At 42.4% G+C, this 16,100-nt stretch overlaps 1 protein-coding gene, 1 long non-coding RNA gene and 1 pseudogene across 2 annotated transcripts in view; 1 reads left to right on the top strand and 2 right to left on the bottom strand.

Moving 5' to 3' along the window:
• The window catches only part of LOC101339609 (uncharacterized), a 31,987-nt pseudogene extending 26,233 nt beyond the window's left edge, over positions 1–5,754 (bottom strand).
• LOC109549748 (uncharacterized) overlaps positions 1–16,100 on the bottom strand; it is a 339,321-nt gene that overhangs the window by 118,026 nt on the left and 205,195 nt on the right. The window lies entirely within an intron of this gene.
• Positions 15,340–16,100, top strand: part of TCAF1 (TRPM8 channel associated factor 1) — a 45,431-nt gene continuing 44,670 nt past the window's right edge. The window contains exon 1 of the mRNA XM_019933871.3: positions 15,340–15,962. Within this exon, the coding sequence (XP_019789430.1) occupies positions 15,947–15,962 (16 nt within the window). The 5' untranslated portion in view covers positions 15,340–15,946. The remainder of the gene's footprint in view (positions 15,963–16,100) is intronic.

Raw genomic sequence — 16,100 nt, 5'->3', positions numbered from 1 at the left:
GTCTTTTAGAGGTACATAATGAAATAGTGCTTCAGAATAACTGAAGGAAGGAAAAATGGTGGTGTTATATATAAAACAAGATTGGCCATGATTTGATCATTGTTGAAGCTGAGTGTTGTACACATATAAACACGGAGATTCATTACTATTCCTTCTCTTTCACAGATTTTTAAAATTTTGTATTAAAAATTTCTTTAATCGTATCAAGAGCCAATCATTTTAATGTAAAAATGAGTAACTCCTTATATATTAATGACATAAAATGGATTCCAAGATATGTTGAAGAGTAAAAAAAGTAAGATATAAACAGTTTGTATGTGTACAAATTGTGTTAGAAGGGCTATTTGTATATACATACATACATACAAACTGTGTTTGCTTTGGAAGAAGACTACAGTGAATGTGTAGAAAAGATTTGTTTTTTAATATACCCTTTTGTACTATCAGAAAATTTTGTCAGCCCCAAGTAATTCAAAATAAAATATGTTCTAAAAATCAATTTTCAAAATCTTGGCTCTATCCCCTACTTGCAGTGTGGCCTTAAGATGTTTCTTAACCTCTCTGGGCCTCAGGTGCCTCTTCTATAAAGTAGGGATAATAAAAGTGTTTTCCCCAAAAGGCAATGTACTAAATGAGTTAACAGTGAAAAGTGCTTCCAACCACGGCTCATAAGAACTCAAAACTCATAATTTTACTTGTATTCTTCAGAAAAATAAGTAAGGAAATGGTCTAATGCTTAAGAGATTCAAAAGTTTCACCATGGAGCCCATAACCCTGGTAGAAGAGTCTATTGAAAAATTCGGGTATTTCCAGCTGGGAAACAATGTTTTGTGAGGGTTTGGGGTTGTATACACTGTAATCCAACGGCTCTCAACTGGGGGTGATTTTGCTCCCCAAAGGGCTTGCTTTGCAGACAACCTTCAAGGATGCCTTAATTCTGAATCTGATTTTTATTCTCAAACATTTTTAGCGTCCAACTTTAAAAAACAAGTTTTTTCTTAATGGTTTTATTGTTTAGAATTTCCTCTTCTGTTGCTCCTGTATTGACAGCTCTCTCTCTCCTCTCGCCTACAGACCCAGAATGTCTTTCTTAAGCAGCTACTAATTAGGAATGCCTGTAGCCTCCAGGTGGCCAGGAGGAATTTAATTTATTGGCACTGGCTGAGAAAATACCTCCCTGAAAAAACATAATGTCTACAAAATGAAAAAGAGAAAAACAGAAGTCAACAGATAGACTCTGTGGTACTCTGTGGTACACGGTATTATGTTTCTACATAGGTAATGCCCACTCTCAACATTTCTGTTTTCTCAGAATGAACACTGGTTGACTCTCTGAGTGAAGTGAAACAAGCAGTGAAGCTGGGTAGGGGTAAAGATACCATGGGACAGATGGTGGACAAAAGCCACAAGTACTGTGACCTCAACAGCAGTCACAGAAATAAGGATTTAGCATCTTCACACCTTTTCTTCCTTGATGTGTCCTGTGTGCACTTGCATATTTGACCCATTTTCTTCTTTCATTCCCTTTCCCCCCCTCTTACATATAGCGTGTGCTCATGGTGCCGCATTTTTCACGTTATCCCACCAATGACAGAATATCCAGAGAGGAGTTTCACATTCTAGAGAAGGAGCAGGGTCCATCTAGGGATTCTGGTCTTAGAGACGGATGAGTCTTTGATACCACTGGAGAAGTCAGCCAGCACACTTGAGTTGTGCATTGTGGTAGGCGAGAGCTTTTTACAGGGGAGGAGTTGTTAAGGTTGTAAGAAGGAAATACGTTTTTTAACCCACATCTGAATATTCCCTCTCTGTTTGGGGTATCCTCCCTCATCAGAGACTAGAATGTTCTCAACATCCCTTGCAGCAGGGGCACAGGCGTGACCCAAGCTCCGTCGCTCAGGTGCTTTTGTGCCAGAATTTGGCACAAAGACCAGTAATGGTAGAGGGAGGAGCCACCCAGAATTAAACGTGATAAGGCTGGCACTATAAGCTGTAGCAAGTCCAGCACACACCACACTGTCCAGGCCCACGAAAGACTTTTTGGGGTGGTGTCCTCATGGAATCAGTTCTGCAGAATGATTTTTGACCATTTTGCATGATGCTGGTCAACTCCAAGCCTGATTCTCAGAGACTATGTGAGCTACTTTGTACCCCTTAATAAACGTGTTTTCTGCTTTAATTAGCCAACGTTTGCATCTACTGCTTGCAACTACGAATACTGGATGATGATGATACATATGGAAACTCGATAAATAACAGGAGTGGTATAATGACTGGGTTTTTTCTTCTTTCCAATTATCTGTTAAAATGCCATAAGAGAAGAAAGAAAAAGAGCAAGTTTCCTTTTTTGTTTGCCCATCTGATTTTTCTTTAAAAAGCTTGGACCCAGGCTATAACCACAGGGAGGAGACCCTCAAAGAAATGTTGCAAAGATTAACCCTTGAAACTTCAAGGCAGCAAGCTCAGTTCACCGTCTTGCCGTGACCTGAAGGCACCAACAGGACAGCTTTGCCCTATAAATGGATGACTCACCACAGATAATCAGGAAAATTACTTCAAGCTATGTCAACAATTGCCTCTGATAGTTTTCAATGCCTGCCTTCTGTCCCTGCCGGAGTCAATTTCCTAGCTTAAGCATGGAGAGCTAATTGAGAAGATATATTTGGTTTGTTTTTCTATCTACCTTCATTCTCTGGAAAAATCTTCAGTATTTCCTGCTCTCAACCTCCTCAATCTTTTTGTCCCATCCGCTTGAAACCCAGAAGACAGCTTTAGATTCAGAGGCATGCCTTTCCTAAAACCATGAAAACACCCATGACTAGTTCTTTCCAGTCCTAAAAGCCTTTTGATTTTTTTTTCTACAGGCATACCTCATTTTCCTGAGCTTCCCAGTTACTGCATTTTTTACAAATTTAAGTTTTGGTGGCAACCCTGCATCAAGCAAATCTATCAGCGTCATTTTTCCAACAGCAATTGCTCACTGTGTCTCTGTGTCACATTTTGGTAATTCTTGCAGTATTTCTAAATTGTTCATTATTACTATATTTGTTATGGGGATCTGTGATTAGTGATCTTTGATGTTCCTACTGCAAAAATATTATGACTCGCTAAAGACTCAGATGATGATTAGCATTTTTAAGCAATATTTTTTAATTAAGGTATGTAATTTTTTTAGACATAGTGCTATTGCACACTTAAAAGACTACAGTATAGGGTAAACATTAACTTTTATGTGCACTGGAAACCAAAAACTTCATGTGACTCCCTTTATTTCAATGCTCACTTTATTGTGGTGGTCTGGAACTGAACATGCAATATTCCCAAGGTATGCCTGTATTCATTTTTTAAAATTGTTTATTTTCTGTCTCTTCTCAATAGAGCAGGGACTTTTGCTTGTTCAATAATATTTTTCTAGGGCCATAACGGTGATACTGTGCAAAAATTAAAATTGTATGTTGTTAGGGTGCATGTGGCTATAAAGGGGTGGCATGAGGAAGCTTTGTGGTGATGGAACAGTTCTGTACCTTGACTGTGGTGGTTACACAAATGTACACATGTGATAAAAACAGCACAGAGGGCTTCCCTGGTGGCACAGTGGTTAAGAATCCGCCTGCCAATGCGGGAGACATGGGTTCGAGCCCTGGTCTGGGTATATCCCACATGCCACAGAGCAACTAAGCCCGTGCGCCACAACTACTGAGCCCATGTGTCACAACTACTGAAGCCCACGCGCCTAGAGCCCAGTGCTCCGCAACAAGACAAGCCACCGCAGTGAGAAGTCTGCTCACCTCAACGAAGTGTAGCCCCCCCTCGCCACAAGTAGAGAAAGCCCGTGTGCGGCAACAAAGACCGAACGCAGCCAAAAACAAAAAAATAAAAACAGCACAGAACTATTTATACTGTACATACACACAAATAAGTGAATATAAAACTGGTGAAATCTGAACAAACTCTGTGGATTGTACCAATGTCTGTTTCCTGGCTGTGATACTGTAATATAATTATACAAGATGTTACCATTAGGGAAAACTAGGTGAAGGGTACACAGAAACTCTCTGTACATCTTTTTACAACTTCCTATGAATCTACATTTCAAAAAAAATTTTTTTAATAATTGTTGAACCATTTAATTAATTAAACCCAACTTGCAACTATGTTTTTAAAAACAGGAAAAGGAAGAAAATATTTAAGGTTAAGAGTAGCTTTCTTTGGATCTTGTAATGATGGGAGGTTTATTTTTATCTTTCTACCTATCTGTTTAAATTCTTAACGGAAATATTTCACTTTCGGCTTTAATTTTTGGTCCATACCTTTATTATTCCTTTAGATATTCTTTCAGTCTCCTACCACAGAAGGAGGCCTTTAAATAACCTTTGAAGTTTAAAGATATCAACCTTCCCTCACCCACAGCCCCTAAACTGAGCCCCAAATTTGCGCTAAGGTGGAAGACCATCCACAGAACATGGTGAACCACATGGATAATTCTGGAAGCTGTTAATTATACTCTCTTTAGACAGCCTTTTTAAACTGTTTTCCTTCCTCTGCCACTGCAGTCATCAATTTGTCTTGTTGGTATTTGAAGTTCACTGAAAGAACAGGTTTGATTTTGTTAGTATGACTAAAGGAAATATTTTCTGCTTGCCCCATCCCCTGAAACAGAGAAGTTCTGAGGGCAGGTAGAAGCACGGTGTTCCTAATGCCACTGGAGAGCCCACGTCCATGACTAATTCTTTCCATTCCCAGAAGGCAGCTCAGCTTTTTAATTGTATGTATGTATTTTAATGCAAAACAACCTTCTTCCTTCTCCTGTATGCTCCTTTACCTGAAAGCCCCTTGGTGATAATTTTCAAAACCCTGTTGGAACTCGCCATCTCCAGCTGTGCAGGATGTGTCTGACAGCACTTCAGTGAAAAAGCTATGTCAGACTTGATCCTTTAAAAGAAGAAAAATCACATTTTAATAAGATTAAAATATTTTTAAGAGTTTTGTAATTTCTTTGCACCCAGCTTTATGAGTTTCTTAAGCATAGGAGCCCCATGAGCTGTGTCTATAAATCTTGTTGAATCAGAAGTGTCTCCACAGAGAACGCCAGCTCCTCGGGCCTCCAGTGAAGCCCGGCAGGAACAAAAGAGGCTTCTATGGATAATAACTCTCCTTTTTAACTCTCTTTTCCTACTTTTTAAAACTGTAGGCTGTTTACCTGTCTCTTCATCACTCCCCTGACAATGAATCTCCTTCTAAGCACATTCTGAGTGGGAAGAGTAGCACAAAAGAGGGAGATTGTACCGCTAAGAGTTTCAGGAATATGGCAAATTTCGCTTAACAGGCGTCAAGGATGAGAGGACAGATGGAAAGGTCCGTGGGTGCGGGTGGGGAGGAAGGCAGTCTCTGAGCACTCGCGTGGTTGGAGTCTCGGATCTTTGTAAAATGGGTGGAACGTAGGAAGGTGTGTCTCTGGGTTAGAGACTGTGAGCCCAAAGTGGGCAAAAGTTTTCTTGACGATTATCTGTTTCTGTTGTACTCCACGTGTGTTACTCTTGCGCCTTATTTCTCATCTCAGAATTTCACAGTCCTGACATATCCCTTTTTTCCCCCTAAGGCATGAAAACTGAGGTCCAGAGAAGAAAACAGACAGCATCACATAAGGAATTAAGGATGGAGCACAGGCAGGAGTTCCCAAGTTTGCTACCTTCCATCTGCTCTTTCTGCTACGTAACCCCTGGAGCCGAATATACGCACCCCCCGTTTACACATGTTGGAGGGACTGGAGATGGCAAGCCGCCACGCAGCACTAATACATGTGGCATGCAGACCCGGGTGCAGTCTCCACTCACGATGGCAGACGTGGACGCAGCTCTCCTCTCCCGTCTACTTTTGCCATCTCACTTTCTTCCTATCCTCCCGTCAAGTCCTTCTCCTCTTTTGAAAATCAAAATTGCATTTTACATATGATTCCCTAACAACCTAATTTAGACAAATAATTCTAACACATATATTTTGTTTTTATATAGAATAAAAGGATTTATCTAGTCTTCCTTATAAAGGGTTGTATAAATTGAAGAAATATACTTTCTGCACATTAATTTGTATGTTCAAAGTGAGATATTAGAAACCAACGGTACAATGTTCCTACATATGAACTGTTCTAGACTGAAGCAGACTAAAGAGATAATGACAATTAAATGCAACACCTGTTGCCATTTTACATATTCCTTTGTCTTTTACATTTCTAATAAAATGATAGTTGGTTTTCTCTACATTTTAAAGTATCCAATATCAAAAGAAACTACTGTCTTCTAGGCAGAGGAGTGAATCATGATGGAGTCACTATTGCCTGGGCATATGTAAATTTAACCATCTGAAATATAGGCCTTAATCGTCTTGCCATCTTTGTTGAGTTTTTCACATAGAAAATAACACAAGCAGTTGAATTTTACATTTAATTTGGAAGCCTAATTGTAGTTAAATTTTCTTCAGAGATATTGCTCTGAAATTCAACTTTCAACAAAAAGTCTAATTGAAATGAAGTGTTTGCATATAGAATAACACTTAAGGTGTGGAGTATAAATTGATCATAAATGAAGCAAGTGTTCATAACAAGAAAAACTCACAAACTCCCATATTTTCTTGTAAAGCAACAGCCAAGTGCTTTATAGGACCTAATACAGGTAGATTTGCACAGATAGAGATGCATTTCATTTTGTCATCAAGATGCATGCAAAACCATTTGCAGCCACAGATTCTAGGTAATTCCATTTAGAAGCATAGGTAGTGCCAAATCCTTCAGAGGAGATAATGGAATCTCCAAAGGTCAGGGAGGTTGTGTGATCAGTAATGAATTGGGCCAGTCTCTGATCCAAATGCCCGACATCTATTTAACAAAATCATCCAAATGACTATTAAGACACTTTGTTTAAATTCAGTACTAAAGTGAAATCCCTACAGGAGAGTAAAGTCTGTGATCTCATGCCCATCCAGTCTTCATGAATAACAAAATTTGAGATGTCCTTTCCACCTGAATCCTCCCCCGGCCAAGGTGGGGTTTGCTGCATCTCAGTCCTCTCTGCCTTTAGAAGCAAAGAGCCACCATCAGTTCAACCTGTCACCTTGTCCATCATACTCTGAGACTTAAGCTTGGGTCTAAGATGCAGTCTCAGCCGTTCTATCTTGAGTCTCATATTTCTTCCTGGCTTTGCTTTCCTCCTCTTCCATTTCAATTATACATTAGTAAAAAGAACCCCAAATGGCTCTGAGCCTGGTTATGCCAGTGAGTCAGTCAGTTGTGTTTTACTCTAAATGCCTCCTGTCTGTGCCTTAGCTGAACCAGGTCACATTTTTAGGGACTTTATTATTGCCTTACAGAAAACTCTGTATAACCTCATTGCATAATTAGAATTTTTTGCCCATTGCCTGACAGACAGTCAGAAATCTGGTATACATTCTCTCAGTCCTCTCTATTTTAGAGATCTGTATTCTGACTTACATATGATCTCATTTCTTTAGCATTTCTTCTTATCTCAGAACACTTCTGTGGAGAGCGGGAATTCTGAAATTTTGCTGGATTGTGACTTTGTTTCTGGGATCTTTGAGTAAAGAGTACTCACAGAATTGTAGATCTTAGCACTGAGGGGCCTTCAGAGATGATGTGGTCCTGCTCCTGACTTCAGGTAAGATCTTACTAGCCCCACCTGAAGCCAAGACAGCTCAAGAGACCTGCCTAGGGTCTCATAGAACAGATGGGGGATCAAAGGCAGAAGGAAGTTAGGATTTACCCAATAAAATTAGGACATTTAGGGGACTTGTCTGGTGGCACAGTGGTTAAGAATCCGCCTGCCAATGCAGGGGACATGGGTTCGAGCCCTGGTCCGGGAAGATCCCACATGCCAAGAAGCAACTAAGCCCGTGCGCCACAACTACTGAGCCTGCGCTCTAGAGCTTGCAAGCTCTACTTGAAGCCCGCGCACCTAGAGCCCGTGCTCTGCAACAAAAAGTAGCCCCTGCTCGCCGCACAACTAGAGAAAGCCCGAGCACAGCAACGAAGACCCGAACACAGCCAAAACTAACTAAATAAAAATTTTTAAAAAATTAGGACACTTGGTCACTTCCATTGTATGCAAGTGTCTGTGGTTCTTGGTGTCAAACCCTCAACTTCCTAAGAACCAAGGGCATTTCTATACAAAAACTATGCTTGTTCACTGCTGTCCCCAAAGGCCAGTTACAATTAGATGCTTCCTCCAGACTTAGCTATAAAAGGAACAATAATTACGATAATAACAGGTTAATGCCATTTTTCGATTTTCCTACTGGTTTTCTTTCTAGTTCTGAGAATTGCAAAATGAGAGCGAGGGATGTATTTCAAGCTGGAAAAGTGACAAAGGAAGAGGGAACAGAAACAAATCCTCACCAGGAAATAAAAGACAAGTAAAGGACAAAGTGAGCTTCGGTGCCTCTCGGGACAAATCCCCGCTCGGGGCAGAAGACCCGGCCCGAGGGAGCGAGCTGGAGGGCAAAGGGGCGGCAAAGAGTGACCTTCATTTTCAATCCAGCTGGGCTGCTGGGAGACAGAAGCAAAACCTCCGCCGCAGAGCAGCAGCAGGAACAGGACACATTAGACAGAGAACATATCACTGTGTGCCTGGAATTTCCACTCGCTTCATTCTCCTACCAGGCGCCCAGCAACACGGCAAACAAGACTGGCCTGCTCACGGGTAAGCGTCCTCGGCACCGGCACCCGCTCCTCCCAAGAAAACCGAGGTCTGACTCCAGAGCCCCACAGCATGACTTCGTTTGGACAGAGCCTCTCTGGGGAGGCAGAGGCGGCGGCTACATCCCCATCACACCTCACTGCACAGCTTCACAAATGTCCCCTTGAAGTATCTGGGCCGTTTTTAACCAATGCTCTGCCCCAGAAGTGTCACCAGGTTAAGCTCATTTACTATTTCCTGGCAATAAAAATAAAATCTGGGTAATAAAATAAGGTCTAACCTTTTTTTTTCCTTTGTACTTAGTCGGGTTTCCCTTGCTCACAGGGGTCTACGTGCTGAGGCCTCGCACCCGGCTCTTCCGACCGGAGTTCCTAGGGCGGAATGACTGCCGCCGGCACCTCGCCTCTGGCGGGCGTGTTGCAGAAGTGAGGCGAACGACACTGCATCCAAGATGGTGACCGGGGCCCGTGTGCAGAGAGGCTGCACGTGACGCTGTCATCCAAGATGGCGACCGGGGCCCGTGTGCAGAGAGGCTGCACGTGACGGCGTCATCCAAGATGGCGACCGGGGGCTGTGTGTAGAGAGGCTACATGTGACGGTGCCATCCAAGATGGCGGCAGCGGGCGTGTGCAGAGAGGCTGCACAGGACGCTGCAATTAAAGATGGCGGCAGTGGGCGTGTGCAGAGATTGCTGTGCCCGGCACTGTCATCTGCAGTCGTGAGCAGCAGATATATCAACCGCAAATCTGATTTTAAGCTAGTAACTCTTCCTAACGTCCCCATACACTAGCTTATATTTCAAAATACGCCTCTCTCTCGTTTTAGGCTCTACATGTGTTGGACTCTGGGAAGGAGAGAAAGTAGAGAAAAGCCCATTAGGCCACACATGTTTCAAACTATACCAAAACGGATTTCAATCAACATGTGGAAATACTACATAATGTTTAGAAAAGAAGATATTCAGTCCATTGGAAGTCCAGATGGATACATTTATGTTGAGCTGAAATATATCAAACATTTCTAGAGGATAATTTGGCAGTATGTATCAAAAATCTTCTAAAGGCTATGTCTTTGGGCTCATTACTTCTGCTTCAAGGAATCCATCCTATAATCAGAATGCAGATCAAGATGTAAGTAAAACAGATGTTTTTAACCAGACGCTTTTGACTAGCAAATTTCTGGAATAACCTAATTTCAAAATGGAAAATAAGTATAATTTCAGTAAATGAGTTGAACTGTTATACAGCTATTAAAAGAATATGTTTAAAGAATATTTAATGACATGGTAAAATGTCCAAAATATAAATCATGGCGAAAAGAATACAACATAGAACTGTACACAATACACACGATAATTTCAAGTTTATAAATATCTGAATATACATAAATCTAAGATAGATACCTATATAGATATAGATAAATTAAAATTGATTAGAATGTTAACCACAATTATCTCTAATATTGGGAATGCATATATAGGTGACAAATATTTTTGTTCGCTGATTTTTGGTATTGTCCCAATTTTCTGTAATGAACATGTGGTAGTTTTATAATCATGAAAAATGTTATTTTAGTATTTTATAAATAAACCAAAATATTGACAAAGCTTTATTCATGTCTAGATTCTATAAAGTTAACATAGCTTTGGTAGTAAACCTGGCAAAGTTAGAACAAGAAAACAAACCCATAGACCAATTTGTCCCCAGTTGGTATTCCACAGAACTCTGTCCCTAGATATCCCAGAAAAAAAGTTTCATTTCTAAATAAATATAAATAGCTTAATAAATGTATAACAGCTTAATGAAAACAGAATTTACTATAACCAAGTACATACATTCCTCCAATGTAAGAAGTTAAAATCTAGAAATCTACTGGATCACTAAGAAAGAAAAGAGAAAAAGTTCAATAAGATGCTTCACCCATTCCAGATTTTATATATTTGGGTACACTAAGAAATAAAAAGATATTTCCTTAACCTGATAAATATTATATCAATTTTAAATCAATAACTAATATCATTCTTGATAGTTTCTTTAAAAAAAATCAGTAGCATTCCTTCAGACTAGCAATGACCAGTCAGAAAATGTAATGAAAACACACACACACAATTTTAGTTGGGAAAAAAGCAGGATATAAATAGGATTTATACCCTGAAGCCAAACCCTCACATAATCACAGTGTTTGCATACCCAGGTTTGGGTTTGACCTCTTCAGCCCTGCTGCACCTGCCATTGGAAGTGCATCAGTCACATTGGTAGGTTGCACCATTTCTAAGGGATGTTTTTTAGTTAATCCACATGGGTATCTAACTTAGTGAGGACGTTAATTTTTCTATCCATAAGCAAATCAAATCAAAACATAGAGGTTTGGGGTTTTGTTCTGTTTTGGGCAACAGCAGAGATTGAGGGCAGAGGATACCTTCTAGATAAAGAGGGTCACTATGAGCATGGATTGACCATTACTAGACCAGACATGGAGACCCTAGAGTGTGATGGGTTCGGGGAAGACCTTGCAGTTAACTTAAGGGTTGTGGGTGGGTTGAGAAAACAGGCTTCCCTTACATCCAAGGGTCTGTTTGAGCCTCCTGCCTTTCAGAACACACAAGTCTAGGTCAGCTTCCAGCCCCTCTGGGACTTGCTGACCTAGTATTCAGGCCCTGGTTTAAGGGGATGAGGGTAGAGCAGCTGGCTAGCTCAAGATGGATGGATGGGCTGGGAGGCTTCCCCTGCCCCAAGCTCTGCTGAGGCAGACCCCTAGTGTCTTCAGGATCTGGGAGCTTTCTCCAGTAATGGCCAGCCTAAATCTGACTTGCCCAGGGTCACATGCCTAAAATCCAGGCCCTGAATCTGAGGGAATGGGGGCCTGGGAAGAAGCTAGCTAGAGGAAAATGAGTGGATTTGGAGGCTCCCATGCCCCCAGGCTCTGGTAGTGCCATCATCAGTAACTTCTATAAGCCAAGGAGTGTCTGAGAGTGCCTCCCCAAGAGTGTCCCAGCCTGAGCCTGGACCGAAAAAAGTGTCAAGACTTTTTTTGTTGTTTTTGGATCCTGCTTTAAAATAGATTGTTTTTCTTCCCTTAGAAGGATGTTAGGTTATTTTTTTTTCTTTCTTCAAAACACCTTATTTGAATTTCTAAATGGGATTTAAAGAGAGACAGACAGACAGAGAGCAAGAGAAAGAGACTGCAGATTTAGGGTAGAGAGACTATTTATTTGACAGACTAGGAGAAAAATGACCCATAAAAACTTTTCTAAGTTAATGTAAAAAGTGTGATCACTTGAGAATTCTATAAAATAAAATAGATGAAATCTTTCCAAAAACGTGTTGCTTAGCATAAATGCTTACTTCTGTTAGACGGCAGCTGTAGGAATCTCCAAGTAAAGATAGCAGAAGGAGGCCAGATCACAAAATTCCCTTCCATCAATATGCAATGAAATTAATTTAAAGAAAGGTGTAAGAGCTCAAAAGAAATATTTCTTATCGTACAGCAAAGAAGGAATGGGGGCACAACCTCATTTCATAAACTTCTGAAAGTGAATATAATTTAATAATAAATGCATGGGCCTTGCTATATACCAGGCTCTCTTCTAGCCATGTCTTATATAAAAATGGGTATTTGAAGCCAGCTTCCAGATCCTGCCTCTACAAAAAATTAGATTTTGGTTCATCCTAGAATAATGTTTAAACACTACCCTCACTCATGTTGCTAACAGCCCCAGCAGAGGCTGAGAAATTGTACTGAGGGAAGAAGGTGAGTATATAAAATGCTAAGAATTCTCACTGCTATCATCCAGTCCTGAGACAGTGGAGTGACATGGTGAGTAGCCCTGGAAAAAGAGTACAATCTTTCAGGTGTAGAAACTTCTCTCTACCTCCATCATGGTCTTGGCAGAGAACAGGGAAACCTGCAGCACTCATGGTTTCCCAGGGTTCAAAAGTATCATGCCATGAGTAGAGGACACACCCAGCCCAGTGGAGAAAACCCTGGTGCAGAACACTTAACATTATTTCAGATGTTCTTGTTGTAGAGAAACATTTACCTGAGCAATTCTTCATCTTCTTTGTTTAATTCAAGTTAGCGTAAAAGTAATACTGTCATGGAATGAACATGTCCCCCAGAATTCATATGTTGAAATCTTAAACGCTAATGTGATGGAGGTCATTAGGTCATGAGGTTGAAGCCCTCAAAAATGGGATTAGTGCCCTAGCAAGTGGATGAAGAAATCTGAGCTCTCTTTCTCTGCCATGTGAGAACATCAAGAAGACACCATCTATGAACCAGGAAGAGGGTTCTTGCCTGACACCAAATCTGCTGGCAACTTGATCATGGATTTCCCAGCCTCCAGTACTGTGAGAAATAAATATTTCTTGTTTAATTCACCCAGTCTATATTTTTGCTGTAACAGCCCAAACTATCTAAGACAGATACCTTTTAAATTAAATAGTATGTACAGTATGGTCCTCTTTATGTTTTTCCTTTTTTCCCTATCTATTTATGCATTGTATTGCTTTCATAAAAATGAGGAAGTCATTATCCTAAAAAAAAAAAGAGATAGCACTTAACTTTTCTTTTTAAAAAAATTCTCCAGCTTAATCAGTCTTCCTCCAGTTTCCTCCTGTCCTCCCACTGTTCCTAATTTGATTATATTTATTTCTCAGTGAAGTTCCTACTTAAGACTGAGCAAACTTGATTTCCAAACACAAAATATTCCAAGCTTGAGCTTTAAAAATTTTCTTCTTTGCGTTGGTGTTTGTAATAATTCCATTTTAAACATCTATTTTAGTCCCTATAAAAGTCCACAGGGAGGGACGTATGAGGAGATGAGGAAAAAAATGGGGAGAGAAGGAAGCAACCATAAAGACTCTCCTGTAGCAGATTCCCTTGGGGTTTTATCCCAGACTAGGGTGAAGAGTTAACAATCAGTGTACTGAAATCTCCCCCTTCCACACTGGAAGTCCGTTTGCTGTACAACATAGATCTCTAATGGGTGGTGAGGAGAAAAAAAGCACGAGGAAACACGTGGAGTAAGGCCTGTCCTGAGTTCACCCTTTGCTTCTGTGAATAAACAGGAGCCCCTGTGAGGGGCTTGTATTCAGGAGTTAACAGGAGTGACCAGCAGCAGAGCCATGTAGAGGCTGGGAGCAGTGTGGGGGGCACGGGGGGTGTACATAGTGCTGGTCAGCAAGTTCCAAGTGAATAACCCAGGAGAAGGGGGGGGCCGTATTAGAGTTCTCCAGAGAAACAGAACCAACAGGATAGATGGATGAATAGATAGATAGATAGATAGGGAGAGATCTATTGATATTATCAGGAATTGGCTCCCACAATTATGGAGGCTGGCAAGTCTCAAAATCTGCAGGGATTGTCTGCAAGCTGCAGGCCCAGGAAAGCAGATGGTGCAACGCCAGTCGGAAGGTCAACAGGCACAACACTCAGGAAGAACCCATGGTTCAGCTGGAGTTTGCGGGCAGGACAAAAGGCCACGTCCCAGTTTGAAGGCAGGAAGAATTCCCTCTTACTCAGGGGAGGGTCAGCCTTTGTGTTCATAGCACGACCTCTGCTCCCTTCTCCCATACCTCCTTTCCTCGAAACCCCGGCATGTCATGAGTCCCCTCACTTCCCTGCAAAGTCTGATCTCCCTCAGAGCTACCCTACCAGGCCTGACCTGGGATTGGAGGGCAGACAATGGGGTTCACTTCTCAGAGGTTTCCAGAAGTGAGCAACCCGGCAACCCAGGCACAGAGGGGTAGTTTCTGACTACAAAGTCCTTTGAAGGTGAAGGGAAAAGCCAATGTTTGTGCAGTTGAGTGGGGCATCCTGGGGGACCGGGTGGATGCAGGTGGGTGTCGAGGGATTGCAGACTGAGTGTTGCTAAAAGACCCGGGTTCCTTGGCCTTGAGCTCTCTCTCTCGTTCTCTCCGCCAAGACAGCTGCGTTTCTCTCTTGCCATACCCCTCCTCCTCTCAAAAACTTGACAGTCAGAAGGCAAGCACATGCCTGCCTGCCTGCCCGCCCACACTCTCTTCCCAGACAGCAGTAGAGCCCACCATTTTCAGCTGGGGTTGTTTTCGCTGTGCAACTGGTCACAGAGTTCCAGAGCTAAAACATCTCCTCCAGGTTCCACCTTTATCAAAAAAGGAATACTGAAACACAGGCAGCCGAAAGGGTGAGCACAGGTGGAGATGCAGCACGCCCTTGACATTCAGATGTCTAATTAGGCTCCAGTGGTTTCAGTACAAAATCCCTGAGGCCAAGATCACCGGCCCAGTCCTTTAGGTCCTTTAGGCTTTGCTGTGAGAGAGAGAGAGTGTGTGTGTGTGTGTGTGTGTTGGGGGCTGGCAGGAGACAAGGCCAGTGCAGCCTGTGAACCTCCTCCAGCCTGCAAACACAAGCAGACTACGTGGACTTCAGCCAGCAAATTCCCTGCCATTGGGGACAGCTCCTCTCCTCCCCCTGCTGCCTCCCCCCACCCCCGGGCCCCTCGCCCCTCCTCCTCTGACGTCACCGACATGCTCTTTGCAGACTGGCTCTGGGCCTGGGGAGGAGAGTCTGGCCTTGGGGCGGGCCTGGAGAAGAAAGGAGGGAGAGAGGAGACCACGAAGACTGGGAACTTGCCTGACAGCCCCTGGGAGTCTAGAACGTCCTTCTCACACATGTCACATGTGTGTCAACAACTCTGAGAAGCAGCAGACTTTTCAGCAGCAGTAGAACAATGCAAGTGCTCTGGTGAGAAGATGTTCTACCCACAACACTTCCTACCTGTAAAAAACTAAATTATCTGGGGGACAAAGATGAACAATGTAAAAGGGACAAGAGGAACAGAAAGACCGAAGGAAATGAGCATAAAAAGGGCAGTAGATTTAGAACTGAGGGAGGCCTGCTGGGTCCAGGACACAAAGGAACTAACAGGTCAAACTCACCCAGAAACAAATGAAAGAGGAGAAGCAGAGAATGGGATGTGATGACAGAAACAGAGATCCAAGGGATGAGGCTGTTGGCTTTGCAGACGGAGCAAGGGGCCCAAGCCAAAGAATTTGGGCAGCCTCTTGAAGCCGGAGAAGGCAAGGAAATGGATTCTCCCCTAGAGCCTCCAGAAGGAACTGGGAGCCCTGCCTACACCCTGATGTACCCCGTGAGATGCTCACTCGCTGGACTTCTGACCCACAGAGCTGCAAGACAGCAAATGTGATGTTTCAAGGCACCAAGTTCGTGGTCCTTTGTCAGGGCACCCACAGAAAGGAATGCACTCGCCAGCTGGTAAGCAGACGTGGCAGGGGCTTCAGGGTCCAGGCTTTCAACAGCTACACCTTTCTGTCTCTCCCTCATGCCCAATATCTGTCACCTATTTGTTGGTCAGCAAAACATTTTAACACCTTCCTGTTTTCTTTGGTTTAT

This window comes from Tursiops truncatus, chromosome 9, assembly GCF_011762595.2.
Source record: "Tursiops truncatus isolate mTurTru1 chromosome 9, mTurTru1.mat.Y, whole genome shotgun sequence".
In the NCBI taxonomy this organism is placed as follows: domain Eukaryota; kingdom Metazoa; phylum Chordata; class Mammalia; order Artiodactyla; family Delphinidae; genus Tursiops; species Tursiops truncatus.
The sequence above is the reverse complement of the archived record's forward strand: the minus strand, read 5'-3'. Positions and strand labels throughout refer to the sequence as shown.